This window comes from Mastigoproctus giganteus, chromosome 5 (assembly GCF_048544385.1).
Source record: "Mastigoproctus giganteus isolate SK-2022 chromosome 5, ASM4854438v1, whole genome shotgun sequence".
Lineage (NCBI taxonomy): Eukaryota > Metazoa > Arthropoda > Arachnida > Uropygi > Thelyphonidae > Mastigoproctus > Mastigoproctus giganteus.
This window is the reverse complement of record NC_143579.1, coordinates 45,829,567-45,852,121: the sequence shown is the minus strand read 5'-3', so window position 1 is coordinate 45,852,121 and position 22,555 is coordinate 45,829,567. Positions and strand designations below refer to the sequence as shown.

Here is a 22,555-nt window from a genome sequence, read left to right as displayed (position 1 = left end):
TTTTTTTTTTTTTTTTTGCTGGTGCAGCATAAGCCTCAGGCTTCCTTGCACCATATGGCTAATAATAATAATAATAATAATAATAATAATATATATATATAGTATGTAGAAAGTGTGAAGAATATTTTTGTTTAATCCTATTGAATCTACGGTATACATCAGAATTCGACGAAATGGATAAGGAATGTAGCGATATATGGTAGGATGAGGTTACTATTGTTCTTTTATTAATATATATATATATATATTTTTTATATAAGAAAGCAACAGTTTAAAATATTATTAATAGTTTATTATATATATATATATATATATATATATATTATACTAATATATATATATATATATATATATATATATATATATATATATATATATTAGTAACTTATAATCTATATAAGATATAATAAAATGAATTATTTAAATCAAGCTGTCAAGGTCGACCTCTGTCCCTTATCTCCCTACCCTTTTTCATTATTCTGATAAGATACCAATATTTCGAAACAGTTGGTTTTAACAAAAGCCTTCTGAAATCGCTATCAACTTAATGACAAAAAGTTCAAGAATTAATCTGTAAGATTCATTTTTAAAATAAAACGGGGGGAAGAAGGGAACTGTCCTGGGCTGCTATAATTTATTTGTTTGTTAATGCCAGTTTGGCTAGTTGTGAAAGGCCGTGCTTATCAGCTAATTTATAAACGTTTTTAAACTCTCTTGTAAAACCATTTGTATAGACTAAGTTAACTTTATTTGTATAGACTGGTAACTTTGATGTCTAAATGATTTTACATTTAAGAGATTCGATAAATCGTCTCTCTCTCTCTCTCTCTCCCGCATTACACTGTATATTAAAAGCATAATTTTTGAAATCATTTCGCAAATATCTAACAGACAGTAAAGGTCATGCATAATTTGCAGTGGTTACTTTCTGCGTGTCATTGTAGCACAAAAATCTGCATTTAGTTTAATAACAAATTGAAAGTAGTTTTCGCTTTTTATTTTATGAATAATTTTTATTTAATTTATATATCCGATGACATACAGATCTTTATCTTCGTGCTATAGCTATGCTAAAGCGACCTCTCACGAAATACTTCTTGATTATATCATGTTCTCTGAAATCTACAATTAACCTCGTGACTGTTATTAGCCACCGGGATAGTGACGTATTGTGGCTGTCCAAGAATTGAGGTGTTGCACTCTTTCCTGTCCTTTGGTTGGCAGCGGTGGCTTTGGAGCGGTTACTTTTTTTTTTTTATAGTAGCGGTAGAAATATTTCAATTTCTAAACTTAGTATCAGGCCTAGAAAAGACCTACTACACAAGATGCCTTCATTAGAAAACTCTAGCTTAATGCAGAAAGTAGACAAAATGTTGCATGAAAAGAATAAGTACACAGATCTGCTTGAAAAGGCAGAAAAAACGACTGGTGTTAAGAGGTTATATCTAGTATCTGGTAAGGTGATGAGAAACATTATTGTTCAGTTAATAATTCTTAAAAATTTACATTGAAACTTTGGTTTGAACTTGACATGTATATGCAAATTTGTGCCAAACGGGTTTTAGATGTTACTGAAAGTAAACGGGAATACAAAAGAAATCACAAAGAAATTTTAATAATTAAAAACCACTGACTAGCAAATATGGTTGCAGGTTATATAATTGAAGAAGGAAGTGCAAGTTTAGTTATTTCCAAAGTGCAACGATATTAATTTGTGAGTGAATTTATTGCTGATTTGTTAAACTGATTGCTTTTATTACTTCATTGGAATTTTGTTTTTTGTAATGTTTAGTTGTCTTATTTTTATTTTGTTCTGGATTTTGTAGTTAGTGACTGATAAGTAAAGTAAAATGTTTGGTTTATCTGTTGAATCCTTTTCCTTGTTTTTATCGTAGTTCTTAGCTGCTAGGGCACCAAAATTATGATTGCACAACATAGCAATATTTACATACACATATTAGTATTAGTAGTGGAAAATGATTGAGAGAAGCAAGCCTTTTACAGCATCAGGAAAAAAAAAAAAAAAAAAACCTACTCCACCCCATCCTTCCATTTTCTCTAATAATTTGTGCAGTTCTTTCTTAAATTCAAATTAATATAGATGAACTGCTACTACATTAATTTACACTTAAAATATATATAATATTGGCAACATTTCAAGGTTCCACTGAACCTCAACTTTGGGCATCTTTAAAGGAGATACTGGCATTAAGTATGGATACTTGCACTGTATGGAAGGAAAGAATTGTATTGATAAAGAAGAAATAATGTTACCATGCACAATTTTTATGCCATTATTTTTGACATTATCTTATTGAAGACTAAACTCCTCCCACCTTTTAACAGTTCTTTGTGGAAAAATGCATAATTTTTTTTATTCACTCATTGTGTAACTTAATGCAGTGCTGTGCTAGTTTATCTGGGATGGGGCTATATATGATGTCTCCTTAGCCTTTTGCCGTCTTGTGTATAACAAGTTTAACCAATTAATTGCCTTGTTGATCAATTCCGTGCCTGTGAGCAAGAACACTGCTGAATGAAGTACACTATTTTATAACCTAAAAATTTATGCCAAATGAGTTTTAGATATTCAAACATTAAACAGCAAGAAATAATTCAGAATTGTTGCCTTTTTTTTGACCCCATTCTTCATTTTAATAGTATAGTAGACACAGAAAAAGTTTATTTAAAAATTTTTTTTTTTATGTAGACACTGACTGGTGTACTTTATAGGCACACCACTGTTCATGTAATATGACTAGTTTTACTGCAAGTAGTAATGGGCATCATTATGGGAACTGAAGCCAGTGACAAATGGATCCCAGAGAGAAGCTGCTATTTTTAGCAATGCATTTGAAATATGAGAAAATCAACATTAGGCAGGTGGGAACATCCTTCTAAAAAGGTATGCCAAAATGAAATTAAGCGTGTTATTTATTTATTTTACTATGGTCAAACTAACTGCAGATAGCAGATGAACTAGAGATAGCAGCTAATGAACTGAATAAAATAGGCAAAAAGTAAGAGATGAAAATCTCCACCTCAAAAACAAAATCAATGGGATTATGGGGAAAAAACATACAAAGAGTCAAAATTGTTATTGATGGCAAAATAATAGAACAAATATCTGATTTCACGTATTTGGGAAATTTAATATCAAATGAAGGGAAAGACATCTACACTAAACTACTAAAATATAATTAAATGAATGGAACAATTAAATGTCACTTTGGATAACAAATGACAACTGAAACAAAATTATGACTGCACAACATCACTTCAGAATCAGCCGCCTTCTACAGCTGTGAGACTTGGGTCATAAATAAGAAAGATGCAAAAAACTAGAAGCAGCACAAATCAGATTTTTAAGACCATTATTAGGCTTTACAAGACTAGATTATCAAAAAAATTTAGATATTCGCAAGAAATTAAAAGTAGATAACATAGTAAATGACATAAAATAGTATCAGAAAATATGGATCAGCCACATAGAAAGAATGAACCCAGACTGGATCCCAAAATTAGCCTTTAACTACAAACCTACAGGCAAGAGGGCTGTGGATCGATAAAGACAACAATGGCGAGATCAAGCCCACCTCCAAGAACTACAATGGAACAGGTCTTAAAAGACCTGAGCCGGACCAAGTTCATGGTGATAAGGATGGTAAAACTGTCAGTTTCAATCCAATTAATGATGCAAATTGAAAGAAAACACAATAATTGAGGAATAATAAAATTGACATTGTCACCCTGATATATATATATATACACACACACACACACACAGTACATTCTGATATGATGCAATCTTACAATGCACAGTTCAAGTTATGTGCACACAAAAATTCATATTTATGTACAGAAAACTATATGCCACCAGTATTATGCTCTTTCTTGGTAGTGTCATTTCAGTTTATGGTTGTACTTGAGCACGTGTTGCATATTTTGATGTTTTATAGTTTTTGTGTAAAAATTTAAAGTTCCTACATACATATATTCTCATCATTACTGGAATGGGTGCTGCAAAAAAGACGATAGTATTTAAAAAATGAAAAATATTAAATATTGAATAAAAATGGAACTCAAAAAGTTTTGGCAAAAATGGTTTCTGATGAGGATCTGGACATCAGAATATGTTCTAGTGACCTGTTACAGAGTTATTTTAGAAGAGAGGGGGGGGGAGAAAAAGAAAGCTAGGCAACCATCCTTACATTTTTTTTTTTTAGAAAAGTAGCCCAATACAAGAATGATTCCTCCCTTCTTCCAGTTGAAAAATTAACTCTCAGAAACAAAGCAGTTTGTTCATGTATATTTTATTTCAATAAAATTTTATTTAATAACTTTTCAGTTTTAATATGTTATTTACCAATCAGTGTTTGGTAAATTATATTGGTAAAAATAAGTTTGAAAATAAGATAAGGATTGACATTAAAGCTTTTATACATGCTGGCACTGATTGTTTAGGTGAAAATGTGTATGCTGTAACATATTTCTACTATGCGCTTTTTTTTTTTTTTTTTTTTTTTTTTTGAACATGTCACACTACAGCAGAATCAGCTGTACGTATATATACAGTAGACTGTTGAAATAACGGCACATTAAATGCACCATTTTGAAAGTGAATCCTGTACTGATATCACGGATTATACCATTGTTTTACATTTATTTTAAATTAAAAACCCCTCACTATTGCTCGTAAAGTTAATAAACCTCATAGAGAAGAATGATTAAGAACGTTAAAGCTTAGTGATAAACTTGATATAATAATAGAAAATAGAACATAATTAGCAGTGTATTAATGGCAGACTATAACATTGGACCTTCAACATGTTTGTTTTTTATGTGCAGTTAATAAAATTGCATTCTTAATCTCCCTATTTCTTATTTAGCCTCAATATTTCTGCATTAAATATATTAAAAATAAAACTTTCTAGATAGCGGAAAAATCAAAATAACGGCATCTTGAATCCCCAAATGTGTCGTTATTCTTAAAGTCTATATATATATATATATATATATATATATATATATATATTGTAGATATATATTGTAGATATGATAGAATATGGTAGAGTAAAAGTATATCGGATTAGCAATGAGGTAGCAGGTTGAGTGAGATAAGGTGCATTCTGCAAAAGACCTGTGGGTCAAAAACGCCCAAGTAACGTGCAAAGGCCAACCCCGGCACTGTGACAAAACCTAGAAGTACAATATGTAATATAAGGTGAGAGTAAAACAAAATGAAAATGAGATAAAACGTAAAGCAAAAAGATCTCATTAACAATCTTAAGTTATCTATAATGTTAAAATCTACAAATAATTCTTCGCCTAATACGGATATATATAAATATATCCATATTAGGCGGATATATATATATTTATATATTATACGGATATATATAAAATATATCCATTATAATAAATATATATATAAATTTATATATATATATAAAAAATAAAATCCATATAATAAATATATATAAAAAAAATAAATATATATATATATATATATATATATATATATTTTTATTATATGGGGTATATTTTATATATATATATATTTATTTTTTTTTTTTTTTTTAAGAACTCTAGCATACTTTTAACAAAGGACCACCTGTTCATGGGTTAATCATCAGTGAGTTGCTATGTGGTATTCTTGAAAGCAGCTACCTGCACTGATGAGAGGACAGTATCTCTAAAATAGCCGTCTGGAAAGTGGCGCACACTATAGATACGTAACATTATACTTTTCTTTTTGGGAAGTGCTGTTTGCTTATTATGCAACACTGGAAAATTCTTAGTAGTTAGCTACAGTATGATTGGTTTAAAGTAACTTGGTCTATTGTCTGGGGGAAGAACAAAGTTGGAGGAGCAGGGTGGTTAATAACAGTAATGCTATTGCAAAAAGATCTTGAAATATTAGGCAGATAGGCTGAGAAGTAGCAATTTACAGAAGGTGTGGTTTATGCTCTTAGTTAAAAAGCACAAAATGTAAAGGACAATATATCAATTCTGGCCTGACGTAGCCGAGTGGTCATGAGCGAGAGTGCAATAGCACATGCTCTTTGAGTGGACTTGGGTTCAAGTCCGTGACTGTTAAATACGATGTTTGCATTGATGATTTATTGTAAACTCCACTGACCTGGTGGTCATGTTGGAGTATAAACAAGGACATTTTTTTAACTCCTGGCCATGTCGCCATGATGAGAATTTGTTTCTAGTACATGTGCCGTACTTAGCAGCAATAAAGAAGTTTAATTAATCAGTTGACATGAGTGGTCAATGCAATGTTGAGTCAGTTTGGTGTGATAAAAACAAAAATGAGAGTAGGAGTGTGTTATAAGCCTAGTGACTTGGAGTATAGCAATAAACTGTAAAGATAAATAGTGGGCCACTAAATAAGAATGAGAAAACAAAACCCTTGATCTGATTATCTGCAGATAAAAAAGGAGCCACTAGGGGTAGTAATCAGTATATTCATGTGGGATTTACTTAAAGATGTAACTACTGTCAAGGGCAAAGGGAAGAACTTTTGCTTTCATAAAAGTAAGTGGTAATTTCAGACAGTTTTTAAATTCTATTCAGTGGGACCAACTGATCATGTTAGCAACACCAAATTTTAAATGGGTAGTATTCAGGGAAGTAATCTTAGAAGTCACTAGGTTCTTTATACCAACTGAGATATACTGTTCAAGTTTTAAACCTAAATGGATGTTAGAGAAATTCATGAGAAGAAAAATGTCTGGGATGCATATAAATTATTGGGAGACACAAAGCCTACACTAAATATAAACTAATGGGCAATCAAGTCACAAATAGTGTTAGTTAAGCATATTACAAAAAGTGCCTAGCAAGGAATGCAAAGAAAAATGGTAGACTTCTTTACTTACATTAGCACTAGAAGAAAGGGGACAAATCACAATTGGTCCACTAGGTATGAATGATTACCTGTTAATGATCATGCTCGGGTTGCTAAGAAACTGATATTTGAAATAGATATTTTGCATTTACATTCACATATTAGAAATTTTTTAGGGATGGAGATGCTAGAAGTAAATCATTCATGACCCAAATGATTTTGTGATAACTGAGAGGGGATTAATCCAGTTATATCAAGGGAAGCAGCAGAAAAGGAAGCAAACATTTAGCCGTGATTATGAGAGCATTATTGGATTCAAGGGAGGTTCCTATGGACTGAAGATGTGCAGATGTATCCCCATTTCACAGAGGATGCTCAAAGGGTGAAGTGAGTAATTACAGAACCTGTTAGCTTTATTTCTGTTCCAGGAAAATAATGAAGTCAGTCGTTAAAGTTAGTAGTGCAGGACCACCTGAACAAGAATGCAGTTATACTGCATTCACAGCATGAATTTGTTAAGGGAAATCTTGTCTGATCAATCTGATGGATACTGTGATGTGGTATCAAAGAAACTGGATGCAAAAAATAATTTTGACACGTACTTAGATTTCAGAAAGGCTTTTGACATTGTTCCACGTTAAAGACTGCTGTACAAATCGGCAGTGTGGCATTAGTGGCAAGTTACTGCTATGGATAAAGGATAAAGGATGGTTGAGTGGGAAACAATGGAGAGTGGTTATCAATGGGCACTGCTCTTCTTCAACTACCGTGATTAATGGAGTTTCCCAGGGTTCAGTGCTTGGCCCATTGTTGTTTTATATTAATGTTATTAGTGATGGTGATGAAGGCATATCAGGTATAATGTCTAAGTTTTCAGATGATACTATGTTTGGCAGGGTGGTTAAAGACTTTAATTGAGATATGCTACTGCAGCAAGATCTAGAAAAATTAGTCAATGGGTAAGAAGTGGAAATTGAAGTTTGACAAATGCAAGGTATGTAGTAGTAGTAGTAGTGGCATGTGATGCAAGAAAGCAAGTGTATGAGCTTATGCAGCATCAGCCAAAAAAAAAAAAAATCACGTCATTCCCTCCAAATGCCTGTCCAGTTCCTCCTTAAATTTATTCAACCTATCAACTTCCACAACGACAGATGGAAGTTTGTTCCAGCAATTAACCACCCACTGGCTAAAGGCAAATTTCTGCACATCTATTCTACATCTGTCCTTTCTTAATTTGAATTTATGCCCCCTTAGGTTTGTAATCTGAACAAGTGTAAGGATCCCATCAGAATTCAGCGTGCTCAACCCATTCAAGGCCTTATACACCTCAATCAGATCACTGCGCAGGTGCCTAGTCTCCAGACACTGCAATTTGCAGAACTTAAGCCTCTCTTGGTAAGAGGATCCCTTCATTCCTCTTGCTGACCGGGCTAGCCAGGTGGGTAAAGTGCCTGCCTGGCAACCCAAAGGTCACAGGTTCGATTCCCGCCTCGGGCTTGGATCAAAGTACTGCAAAAACCTTGGGAGGTGCATTATGGCCACAGAAGCCTATGCGCCAACAACTACCAAAAAAAAAAAAAAAAAAAAATCATTCCTCTTAGCAATCTTGTTGCCCTTCTCTGTATACGCTCAAGTAAATCTACACCCTTCCTAAAATGAGGCCTCCAGACCTGTACGCAGTACTTAAGGCGTGGCTTGACCATTTCCTTATACAGAGGGATAATCACCTCCTTTTCCCTGCTAGCAAAATTTCTATATATCATTGACAAAACTCCATGACCTGCCCTGGCAGCCTGTCTGCATTGCTCAGAAAACTTCATATCTCACTGCACAATTACTCCCAGGTCTTTTTCATTTTCTACCACCTTAAGTGTAGTACCACACAGTTGATACGTTTCTCTGGGGTTACTCTACCCATATGCAGTACTTTTGCATTTGTCAAGGTTAAACTTCAGTTGCCACTTCTTAGCCCATCTGCCCAAATTATCTAGATCCTGTTGCAGTAGCACACTGCAACAGGATAGCAGTAAACCCAGAATAATATACAAACTGTATGATACCGCACTCAGAATGTGGAGAATGAAAATACCTGAGGTTAATTGTACAGTCAGATATGAAATTCTCTTAACAGTATAAATGGGCTACTAGGATAGCACATGGAGTTTTCAATGATATATGGGAATTTTAGGCCAGCAGGGACAGGGAGGTGATTATCCCTTTGCATAAGGCAATAGCTGGGGGCCACATCTTTGCCTTTGCATACAGGTCTGGAATCCACCTTTTAGGAAAGATGTGGATCTGTTGAAATGGGTGCAGATAAGGGCAACAAGATTAATGAGGGGAACAGAAGTGTGCTCTTATCAAGAACAATTTTAATTATGCAAATTGCAGTGACTGGAGACTTAGCACTTGTGAGGAAACAGTTCCTAATTTCTACTTGGCTTATGAGAAAAATGGTAAATGCATTCCTTACTGAAGTGGAGTAATATATTTCATATTCTGAATATTTTTTCTCTAATCCTGAAATTCGGCATCAGTTCATTTTTAGTTGAAGACCATTTTATTTTCACATTATTTTTTGTTCCCATGTATATGGGAATACAAAATATATATTTATATAAAGATATTTATATAATATATAAAGATATGTGTATGGATTTTGATTTTTCCTCCACAAAGAAAGCCATTAAAGACTAGAGGTGAATGGTCTGCACCCTACCCACTCATGGTTTTTCTTCAACACTAGTGAGTAAATGGGAGATATTCATAGTTTGCTTGTCAGATTAAGAAATTAGGATATTTGTGTATTTCATATAGTAAGAGGAATTTTTTTTTTTATGAAAACCCCAAACACGAAAGGTATCAAAACCTATAGTACTTAGTACCGTGCATGGGTTGAAGGAGAAGTATGGGGGGGGGATGCCGGAAAATTTGCTCTTGAGACTAAACATGGGTTTCACCACTTGAAGCCTCCAATAAGCAAAGTGGTGGTATTTCACCGGTTGATGAAAGTCATCTACCACCTGATTTGTGGAGTGGAGTAGAGTTTTAGTAACAATTTTTTTTTTCCATCTTTTGTCTTAATTGTGAATTTATTTATATTTATTAATTATAGTTATTCATTATGATTATGAAATTTCAAATGTGCAGATTTTTGCCTTCAGCCAGACGGTGGTTGATTATTGGAACAAACTCATCTGGTGTTGTAGAGGTGGGTAGTTTGAATAAATTCAAAGAATTAGATAAACTGGAGGGGAATGAACAAGTGAAATGGGTAGTGTTCTTTTGGGTGGGGGGGTGCTGATGCTGTATAAGCTTGTTTTCTTGCATCATTTGCCACTGCTGCTCCTACCATTACTACGAATAATAATAATAATTATTATTATTTTTATTAGATTTTAAGATAACTTAGAAAAATTTAATAGCAGTACAGCAGAAACAAACTTTTAAAAACAAGAAGAGAATGTTTACATTATATGAATTCCATGATGTCTTTTTCTTTTTGTGTCTCTGATATGTCCTTGTGTTCTGTGATTTTCCAGCCTTCTGCTGTCTGTAGGGTTATTTTTAACTTTTTTTTTTTTTTTTTTTTTTAATGCTTTCTCTCATTTACCTCTATTCTAGTACATTCTTTTACTTTGACCTCATTTGTTTTCTGGTATTCTGCTTTATATACTAATAGTAAATTGGCAGAACAATTCAAAAGTTAACTTTTCAAGTATGAACAGGGATTTTTGTCACTGTACAGATGTCTTAATGTCTGTGTGTCAGGAGTTTCTATTATTAAATACTCAGCATAAATTCAAAATCCCTTTCCCCCCCCCCCCCAGACCTTCACAAATTTTAAAAGAAATGAGTTATGCTTGAGATGAAATACAGAACATGTTAATGAAATGAAACTGAATAATAATTGAAATAAAAAATTTTAAATTCATTTTAAAATTAATGATATAATTTTTCACTAAAAAGGCCTCAAGGGTTGGGAATTAGTTCTCTAAAAAACTTTATTCACACACTAACCTGAAGAGATAAAGTAATAAAATAACGTAAAAGATAAAAAATATATATATAAATGAATTATGGTAAAGCAATAAAAACTGTAAATCTAAAAGCATTAAAAATAAATCATACAAGATATGTAACTATAAAAACTGCAAATTTCTTTTTATGAAGAAAATTTCTCCACACATCAGAGTGATCACTTGAATATCACAGAATAATATTAGTTAAATGTATAACACAGACCTCCCAGTTGAATTAAGATGAATTTCATTATCCCTCACACCTGTAAATGTAATTTTTGCTTGCTGATGTTAATGTAAGTGTGTTTGATCCAAGTTCTCCTCAGCAGCATAAGTAGTTTTACCAGTTGTCACTTCTTTAAGAGATCTAGTTCAAATTCCATATGACACCAGAGGAATTCTTAAAAACCTCTTCAATCAGAGATAGTTTGCAGCATGAGTTTTTAAACCTGTGCAGCTTGCAAAATTGGTCTGAACATGTATTGTGTATGGAGATAATATACGTAGCCCAGTATGGGTATAAATATGAAATTTTTAAATGCAAATTTTTGAAATTTCCGTGTCGAATGGTGTATTGGTTCATGTATGCATGGATTTGTCTGATGTTCAAAATGCAGTGATTCCCATCATTGGTCTTGTGGTCCTCTGTTGAGATGGGGCATAATGGTCAGTCTATTTTATTTCATTTTATTTTAATTTATAGTTTTGTTGGTCCAGTGTTGTAGTTAAGTTTTTGCTCCGTTTTTTTTAGTGATATTTCACATAATTTGGACCTGGTGTAATCAAGGGGGTGCAGCTAAATTTTAATTAATTGGCATATTTTAAAATATTTGCATTATTTGGTATCATGTTTTGGCTTTTTATAAATTATTTTAGGAGTGTTCCTTCTGCAATAGCCTTATCTTGATTCTTCTCCCCTGTTTTATTTTGTTTTATCATATATGGCAGCAGTTCCCAACCGGTGGTTTGCGAACCCCAGGGGTTCAAGGGGATTTGCACTAAAAATTCTGTAATGGTGTCTGCTTAGATTTACATAGGTATATTTTTGTAAACTACAAAATGTAACTAATAATAAACAATAAAGTAAGATAAAATTAAAGAATTTCCAATGAAAGAAACCACATCTCTCATAATTCCTTATAATTAGTTAACTATCTTTTTTTTTTTTTTTATGAAAACCCCAAACACGAAAGGTATCAAAACCTATAGTACATAGTACCGTGCATGGGTTGAAGGAGAAGTATGGGGGGAGGGGGATGCCGGAAACTTTGCTGTAGAGACTAAACATGGGTTTCACCACTTCAAGCCTCCAATAAGCAAAGTGGTGGTATTTCACCGGTTGATGAAAGTCATCTACCACCTGAAAACTTACAATGTATCGTGTTAAATAAATGTTTTCCATACTAATTTTTTTTTTCATTCTCAAAGACCATTGTTATGTATAGGTACTTAATAATAATTTTTATTATTACACAATATTGCTTATAAAAACGTAGTACTGGAAATATTTTATAATAAAAATTCAGAACTATTATAAGATTTCAGAGAATATAGGCTTAGTGATTTGCAGTAAAAATATGTTGAAAGGGGTTTGCGAGGCAAAAAAAGGTTGTGAATTGCTGATATATGGTTTATTTTTACTTTCACTCTACTGCTTTGGCATGCTACTGGCATCTGTTTCATTTATTTTTATCTTAATTTATTACAAGCAGCATGCGGTGGATTATGCATTGATGCAGCCACTGATGCTTGCGATACTAATTTTATTTTTATAATCAGTTAAAGTTTTCAGTCTACACACACACACACACACCCCCCATCATCAGCCATTTTCAATCCACTGCAGGATGAAGGCCTCTCCAGCAACTTTCCAGTTCCTTCTGTTTTGTGCAATGGCCATCCATTTACTACCCTTGAACTCGTGAATTTCATCTGTCCATCTCTGCCATTGTCTTCCACGTTTTCTAGCTCCTCTTGGGTACCATTCTGTTATTTTCTTAGTCCATCTGTCATCATGTCTTTGAGTTGTGTCCAGCCGAAGACAATTTTAGTTCTTTAGTTTTGATAAGCCTTTACTTGAGTTTAATCCATGTGTTTCTCTTCTTATCTAACAGTCTGATTCCTAATATAATTCGTTCCATCCTTCTCTGTGTAGTTCTCAGCTTCTCTTCCATTCTTTTGGTGAGTGCCCAAGTTTCACTTCCATAAGTCATGGTGAGAAGTATACATTAGTTCATTATTTTACATTTCAGACAAATTGGAATATTGCTCCTGAGTATGTGACTATATTTCCTGAATGCTATCCATCAAAAATTTATTCTTCTCTTGACTTCCAGCCATTTATCATTATTACAGCTAATGACTTGTCCCAGATAAGTATATGAATCCACCTTTTCAATTACTGCTCCTTCAATGATTATATCCCTTTCTGTGGCCTACTTGTTCATCATTACTTTTGTTTTAGCCATGTTCATCTTTAGTCTGAAATCCTTACTAACTGTTCAACTGAATAAGATTTCCTCCAATCTTTGGGATCATGGCTTATGATTGCAATGTCATCTGCAAATTGTAAATGGTTTAGGTACTCTCAATTCACATTAGCTCCTTTCTGCAACTGGTCCAATCTTCTGAAAGCTTCTTCAAGGGCAGCAGTAAACTACTTCGGAGATATTGTCGAACTCCTTTTGCAATTTTAAATTTGCTACTGTCTTTGTTAAGACTAAGTACATATACATATAATAACAAGACCAATCATTAACACAGGGCCAGGAAGGCTAATATTAAAGGCCAAAAGAATAAGTTTTTTTTTTTTTTCCAATTCTCTTATTCTTTTGACATTCTTTAAAAAAAAAAAAAAAAAACCTTTACATAAAATTGGCACTAAACCGTTATGTAATTTCCCACTCCAGATCCTTAGCTATATCTGTCATTTGCAACTTGAAGAATTGTGGTAATAGTTATCATGAAAAGTTCCTGCTCTTTTATTTATTTATTTATTTTTTTTTTTGAGAAATTATTTTGAATAAAATGTGGTATAAGACAAGCCCTTGGTCAAGCTTAAAGCTTGTAGTAGTAGTAGTGGCATGTGATGCAAGAAAGCAAGCGTTATGAGCTTATGCAGCATCAGCCAAAAAAAAAAAAAAAATTACAAAACGATCACCTATAAATATTTGTCCAGTTCTTCCTTCAATCTATTTAACCTGTCAACTTCCACAACGACAGATGGAAGTTTGTTCCGGGAATTAACCACCCGCTGGCTAAAGGCAAATTTCCTCCGCACATCTATTCTACATCTGCCCTTCCTTGGTTTCAATTTATGTCCCCTTAGGTTCGTAATCTGAATAAGTAGAAGAATTCCCATCAGAATTCAGCGTGCTCAACACATTCAAGGCCTTATACACCTCAATCAGATCACCGCGCAGGTGCCTAGTCTTCAGCCACTGCAATTTGCAGAACTTAAGCCTCTCTTGGTAAGAGGATCCCTTCATTCCCCTCACCAATCTTCTCTGTACACGCTCAAGAAAATCTACAGCCTTCCTAAAATGAGGCCTCCAGACCTGTATGCAGTACTAAAGGAGTGGCCTGACCATTGTCTTATACAGAGGGACAATCACCTCCTTTTTCCTGCTAGCAAAATTCCTATAAATCATTGACAAAACCCCATGACCTGCCCTGGCAGCCTGTCTGCATTGCTCAGAAAACTTCATATCTGACTGCACAATTACTCCCAGGTCTTTTTTATTTTCTACCACCTGTAGTACCACAGTTGGTACATTTCTCTGGGGTTACTTCTACCCATAATATGCAGTACTTTGCATTATTCAATGTTCAACCTCAGTTGCCACTTCTCAGCCAATCTGCCCAAATTTTCTGGATCCTGTTGCAGTAACACACTGCCATTACTGTCATTAACAACCCTGCCAACCTTTTGTATCATCTGCAAACTTCGATACTAAGCCTGATGTACCTTCATCAATATCATTGATAAATATACAAAACTACAGTGGACCCAACACCGAACCCTGTGGGACTCCACTAATAATATTAGTCCACGAAGAGCAGTGCCCATTGATTACCAGCCTCTGTCTTCTCCCACTCAACCATCCTTTTATCCATTGTAGCAACTTACCCTTAATACCATTCTGCTCCAATTTGTACAGTAGTCTTCCATGTGCAACAGTGTCAAAAGCTTTCCTGAAATCCAAGTATATGATATCAGAATTATTTTTTGCATCCAGTTCCTTTGTAACCACATCATAATAACCAATCAGATTTGTCAGACAAGACTTTCCCTTAACAAAACCATGCTGTGTCTGAATTATTGCTGCAGTCTTGTCTAGATGATCTTGCAATACATCTTTAACCAGTGACTCCATTATTTTACCCGGAACAGAAGTTAAACTAACTGTAATTACTCGTGTCACCCTTTGATCCCCCTTTGTGAATTGGGGATACATTTACACATCTCCAGTCCGCGGGGACCTCCCCTGAGTCCAAGGATGCTCTCATAATTATGGCTAAGGGTTTGCTTACTTCCTTTGCCGCCTCGTTTAATATAACTGGATAGATCCCATCCACCCCAGGTGCCTTTCTTATGTTTCACTTCAACAATTTCTCCTCCACTTTGCTCTCAGTTATTACAAAATCATTAAGCACCCTGTTACAATTTGATAACCTTGTGGCATTTTCAAACCTTAATAACTCATGTGTAAATGTAGATGCAAAATACTCATTCAGTTTGTTTGCTATCTGAGCAGGATCATCAACAGTTGAACCATCGATATCAAGTGGACCAATCAGATCCATCCCCTTCCTTTTAGAGTTTGTATAAGTAAAGAAATCCTTGCTGTTTTTCTTAGCATCCTCTGCCAAAGATTTCTCGTAATCTGCCTTCACCTGCCTAACCTCCTTTGTGACTTGATTACAGACTAGCTTATATATTATTATTGTTATTATTATTATTAGCTATATGGTGCAAGGAAGCCTGAGGCTTATGCTGCACTAGCCAAAAAAAAAAAATTCCTCAGTTACCCTAAGAGAGAGAGAGAGAGAGAGAGAGAGAGAGAGAGAGAGAGAAGGGAATCACCAAGAAAGAGAAGAATGATGATATCCAGCTCAGGACCCTGTGTGTGCCAAACCCATACCAGATGTGAGCCCATAGGCTTCTGTGTCACCTGATAATTTATATGCATCCCATGCGTTTTTCTTCTCTGCCACGATTCTTATTAGTTCATTTGACAACCATTTAGGCCTAAACCTGGAACAATATTTCTTAATAGGTATGAAACGTTTAGTAGCTTCCACTATTAATTCCTTGAATGCTTCCCACTTAGAATTTGCTGTTGGTAACATCATCAGTTGGTCCCACTGTACAGAATTTAAAAACTGTCTGAGACCACTATAGTCACCTTTACGGAAGCAAAAACCCCTTCCTTTACCCCTGATGGTAATTACCGTATTTGCCCATGTATAAGACGCACCTTTTTTCGAAAAATTTGGGGTCTAAAAACTGGGTTCATCTTATACAGTGGTTGTAGATTTTTTTACTTGCATTTCCCGCTTTTTTGCGCTTGTTGTCTTTGTGCTCATTGTTTCGCACTTGTTACCGGTATATTAGGTTACGTTTTGCCACGTTCTGCCCAGAAATGGCTCAGAAAAGATTTTCGTACAGTGCTGAATTCAAGTTAAGAGGAGTTGTACGAATTTTATGATGAATAAAACTTGAGTTCAATAACTTTATGTAATACATTTTTTTTTCAAATTTCGGGCCCCAAAATTAAGGTGCGTCTTATAGATGGGAGCGTCTTATACATGGGGAAATACGGTATATCTTTAGGTAAATCCCACATCAGTACACTGTGATCACTGCTACCTAATGGTTCCTTTATCTGCAAATTCTTAATATATGAATGATCACTGCTGATAACCAGATCAAGAGTATTACCCTCTCTGGTTGCCTCTCGAACATGCTGCTGCAGAAAACAATCATCCAGTAAATCCACAAAAGTCTTACTAGTGTGCGAGTGACCAACCCATAAGTTCCAGTCTATATCTGGGAAGTTAAAATCCCCCATTATAAGTCATTCTGATTTACTAGCCCACTATTTCTCTGTACAATTGTTCATGGTACTCATTCGAGTCATTAGGCCTATAACACACTCCTACTCTTATTTTTGCTTTTGCAGTGCTTATGTCACACCAAACTGACTCAACAGTGCACTGTTCATCTATATCAACTGGATGCACTTCTTTTGATTTTGTTTTTTTAATTAACAGCATAACACCTCCTCCCTTCCTGTCCTTTCTGTACACATTGTACTCCCCAGAGTCCAGTTCTGCATTCCCTATATCTGTGTGACACCATGTCTCTGCTATCCCAACAATATCTGCCTTTGATGTCTTGACCAACACTTCAAATTCATCAAATTTATTTACTATATTTCTAGCATTGGTATACATGTACCTATTCTTATTATTAGTTACCGTAACACATCCCATATACCCACCTGTTTCACGATGACTGCCAACAGTCCCTGAAACCCCCAACACCCCTCGCTCCACGCCGCTGCTTATTCTAATAGAAGTAGTTTAAGAATCGCCTTCACCTCTGCCTGCAGCTACTTTTAACCTTTCAGTCTGTGAATCCCCCCCCCCCCAAGCTTCAGTTTTTCGATCAACCTAACACTGCCTCGATAGCATCAGCAAATATTCTTGCACCCTTTCTATTTAAGTGTATCCCATCCCTGTTGAAGCAGTCTCTCCTGTTAACAAACACAGACCAAGCTGAAAAAAATTTTACCACTTATGAAATCTGCTAGCTCATTTGCAATTGATGAGTAGCTTTGGATTGATGGTGAATAGATTTCTAACTTCACCATCATAAATTTATTAGTAAGTGATTTGGGGATTCCTTTTTAGCTGCTTATAGTGGAAGCAAATACATGCTGAAAGGAAAATAGTAATGAGAAAGTTTTATTCACTTTCTAACAGAGTGGGCATGCTTTTTTGTCAATGTTGAATTCCTTTCTTTCTGAGGACTGAACATTGATCAAGGCATGGCCAACTTTATTCTCTCAGGAGCCCCAGTACTTGGAGCCATTGTTGAAATTCTCTTTTTATAATTAATATTTGTAAATCATTTGGAAAGTGCACTCTGCTATTAATGTATATGCATTTTTTTTTAATTTTCCAAATATTATTATTATAAACATTGAAAATCATGTATATATAGAGGGTGTTCATAAAATATCTGAACATTTTGATTGTGGGTACACCCCAGGAGAGGGGGTGGACAAGCATAATATTTTATAGATCATAAGAAATTGTTTATATCTGACACAGAACTGAATAAGCATCATAATACAAAGGTGGTGTGTACGTTAAGATAAAACAGTTTATGGTTTTCATGTATATAAATTTCATTTATAATTTTGCCTGCATACAGCATATATATTGAGCAGAACAAGGCTCAAATTTAGAAATCTGTTGTACTTGCCTTTTCACAGCATGATTGCCTATGGTTATAATACAACTTTTTTTTTTTTATGAAACCCCAAACACGAGAGGTATTAGAACCTATAGTACTTAGTACGTACTGTACATGGGTTGAATGTTGAGAAGATGAAAGAAGATATTTGTTGGCTATTAGATTAGATATTAGACTTGAATTGTAATTTTCAGGAAATACGTATGAAGGAAGGTTGTTCCAGAAAACGGAAGTTCAATGAATAAATGAGGAAGATGAAAAGTTGGTTCTGTGAGTTTGAGTTGGACAGTAGAAGGATGTTGACTGGTTGTGGCACATGTGTGGACTGCTTTAGAAGAAAGAGAGAAAGAACAGTGCCCATAGAAAAGGCATGCAGCAGAAACAGAACGTCTGTGAAACAGAGTGGAAAGACTCATTACAGATGACTCGTTAATTAATCTAGCTGCTCTCTTCTGAATGGAATCTAGAAGCCTCAGGGATGTTTTAGGTTCACCGCCCCAGATGTAGGAATGGTATTCCATGGTAGGGCAGATTTGCATTTTGTACAGGGTGAACAGCTTTTTGGAAGAAAAGTAATGCCAACAGCGAAAGAGAAAACCCATTTTTTTAGGCGCAGAGGAAGCAATATTTGTAATGTGCTTATGCCAAGAGAGATTAGAAGTCAAGGTATATGATATATGAGATATATGATCTTGCCTAGAAAATGGAGTGCCATCAAAGATAAGCACAGGTGCAAAAGAATCCTTTTCGCAAGATATAAGACAGGACTGAGTTTTAGAAGGATTGAAATCAACTAATTTATCTTTGCCCCACTGGAGAATTACCTGGTGATCAGCATTTAAGGAATTGGTAGTAGATATTCGAGAAGTTGAAGCTGTTTGAACAGGGCAAGGTTCCTCAAACTGGAAGGTGGAATGCAATGTGCTATCATCATCAAAACTATGGATAGGACTTCCAGTCAATGAGAGCAGGTCATTAATATACAAGAGGAAAAGAGTGGGAGAAATAACTGAACCTTGGGGAACACCAGTATTACTGTAGAAGTTTGAAGACAGAGAGCTATCTACCATTACTGGCAATGAGTGGTCAGAGAGAAAACTGGATACCCAATTACAAAAAACGGCAAAAGGAAAAACGCCTTTGGAATAAGAAAGTGAAAAAAGGCTACACAGAACAGGATCAAGTTCAGGAGAACAGGTTTTGAGAACAAGTGGAGAAATACCATCAGAACCTGGAGCTTTCTTGGCATTAAGATTGTTCAAAATCCTTCTGACTTCCTGGCAGACAAGTTGGAAGAAAAATAGGATGCTAGCAGGTGAGCTTTATCCTTGGCCAAAGTGGTGATGGAACCATCAGGTTTATATGTAGGAGAGAACAGAGCTGGGCCAATAGCTTTGTCAAGAGACCAGAATGCTCGGCAACCATTTTAACAAGAAGCAAGTTTTCTATTCTTAGCCTGTTCAAAATCCAGTTTGGTCTGATTAATAACTGCTTTACAATTATTGCAAGCTTTGGTGTAGGCAGAAAATGAACCTGGAGATTTGGATACGAGCCAATTACGTGTGCAACATTTTTTCTTGAACAACCTTAGCACATTTATTGGAAAACCAAGGTTTGGATCAGCGTTTCCTAACCTTTTTTATTCACGGAACACTTTTCATCTCACAATATATTTACGGTACACCTTTTTAAGGAACACAAGTTTAGTGGAAGCCAAAGAATTGTTTAATATATTTTTTTTTTATATACGACACTGTGCATCAGGAGTATCTTTATTTACAACACATGTGAAGCCGAAATTAAAATAACTGTCATCATACTTTCGTTTTGGTCTTTTATTAGTTGGTTCCCGTTTTTCCCTTCGGATTTTTGGGGAACAAAGGGCTGCGATCGTTCATCCTCACTTTGAAGTGTGACAATATTGTGTTTGTTTTCATTGACCACAGTTGCAATACTGGAAGTACTTACTTCTCGTTTTAAAGTTCCTTTTTTTAAACCACAAATCCATGGTCATTTATTTTCATAATAATATTTCAAAATACTGATAATTTTAAAAGAAATATTTATACAGGGAAGTGAGTTTAGTTATGCTTACTAGTTTTCTGCACTACAACAGAACTAATCTCATAATTGCGAAGACAGTCTGCACCACCAGTGCCGTGAAAACATGCAAGAATGTGTCAGCGGAAGGCTTTTGTTTCATCCAACTGAACAATGCATGATATCAGTTCACTTCCCCCTCTCCCTCACCCAGTGTATTCTAGGCTAAATCGCATACAGCACTACTCGGACTCCCTCCAGTCACTATCTGACAGAGTAGAGGCAGCGAGATTATACACCAGCTGATCAGCAAGCCTACTAGAGAGTTACCAATAGGTGCAGTGCAGTGTACTAACTAGCGGCCAGCCTTCAAACACTGTTTTAGAGCTGTACTCTTGAAATGTAAGATTGGATCTCGCCATGATGTCCATCATAACCTCAAAAGACATCAATCATACTGCATGACAGAAGAGATGGGGGATGGTTTACCAGAGCTTTGCTCTGGAGACAAAACATGGATTACACCACTTCAAGCCTCCAATAAGCAAAGTGGTGTTATTGAACCGATTAACGAGAGTCATCTACCACCTAGTATTGCCTGGTAACACAGAGGGGCAGCATTCTTCTCTGTGGTGTGGGTGCCATGCCTCGACCCCTGCTTACATTGGTTCCACTGGGTGGTCACCCACAGTAAGATAGGTGTTGTATTTCAGCACTTTCACATGGGGGTTATACCTAGGGTTGCTAAAAGTCCCACCATCGTGAAGGTGCGAGCAGAGGATCTGGCTGGCACAGAGCAACTGGACTTCGACAAAATTAGGTCTACTTGACACGATTGTCACCCGAATATCAGTTTCATTAGAATTTTAGACTCCCAGGTAGCAAGCACAGCTTGGCATATCTGAGTGAATGTCTGTGACACTCTCAAGGACAACTGAAGTCAGATGTATATACTTTTACTACATCAGGCACATTAGTAGCTCTTTTATGCTAATGCACTAATTAATTTAATGAAATGTAAACCAATTCTTATACTGTATTTTATTAAATTGGTTACTATTATTAATAAATTAGTTATTAAATTAATGCATTCATATACTAACTAGAATAAATCTGCCTGAAATGCAGCTGCACAATCCAATCTCACACTAAATTAAATATATTGAAAATGTAAATCTGTCTAAATTTTAGCATATTGCATGTGCATATAATGGTTTATTGGTCAGCAATAGCATTAAACCCACCAAGAATTTTATGAATTATTGGTGGGTTTAATGCTTTGACTCCTTATGCTACAACTGTTTTATTATTTTATTTTCTTTAAAGAAATCTGTTTACATTCAGAAGTACATCGGTGACATTTTTATTCAAAACGAGGGATGGCGAACAACTTTCCCATTGAGAAAAAGCACTTGATTAGGCAAGATTTAGAAGTCTTAAACTTAGTCCAGTTTTAATGTCAAATTCAAAAACAGTCCAAATATAACATTAGTCATCAAAAAGACACAGACGGTAAATGGCCTAAACCTAAAAATAAGTAAGATAGACACTAGTGCCTTTTAATTGAAACACCATGTATATACTTAAACAGCTTAAAAAAATAAAACCTTAAAAACAGTCCCAGAAAAACAAAACTGTTTTTATTATCGATGCTTCATAATCCAAACAATTATATGTAAGCACACAGTGCTTTGCTTATACAGTGAAGTAGTGATAGAATAATTTACTGAAAGCTCCACAATTGGTTTTTTGATGTGAAAACATCTTTGGTGGCACCTACTAAATTTCGGACTGTAGTAAAACCAATTTGTCACGATTTTGCGATGTGGAAATGACGTCATTCCGGATATGACATACCAAATCAAAGTTAGTGAATTAGTGTAATTAGCTGATTTCATTAGCACTCAGAGTCAAGGACATTGTAGATTTATTGAGCTGTCTAATCATAGTGAATAGATTGTGCTTATGTTGATCACGCTTATGCTTATATTATCTTCATTGCTATGTGGAGGAACACCACATCAGTCAGATCGTCTGAGCTCACTCGTTGCCATCATGAACACTCCGTTCATGATGGCAACGCTTGTAAATTCTTTCTGAATTGTCCAAGATAAATGCTGGGAAAGGACAGTTCCTCTGTGTACTCGT

General features: G+C 35.1%; 1 protein-coding gene across 1 annotated transcript in view; it reads left to right on the top strand.

Moving 5' to 3' along the window:
• The first annotated feature begins 1,155 nt into the window (after nt 1-1,155).
• The window catches only part of LOC150085357 (receptor expression-enhancing protein 5-like), a 73,319-nt gene continuing 51,919 nt past the window's right edge, over nt 1,156-22,555 (top strand). The window contains exon 1 of the mRNA XM_090373172.1: nt 1,156-1,455. Coding sequence (XP_090229298.1) covers nt 1,326-1,455 — 130 coding nt within the window. The 5' untranslated portion in view covers nt 1,156-1,325. The remainder of the gene's footprint in view (nt 1,456-22,555) is intronic.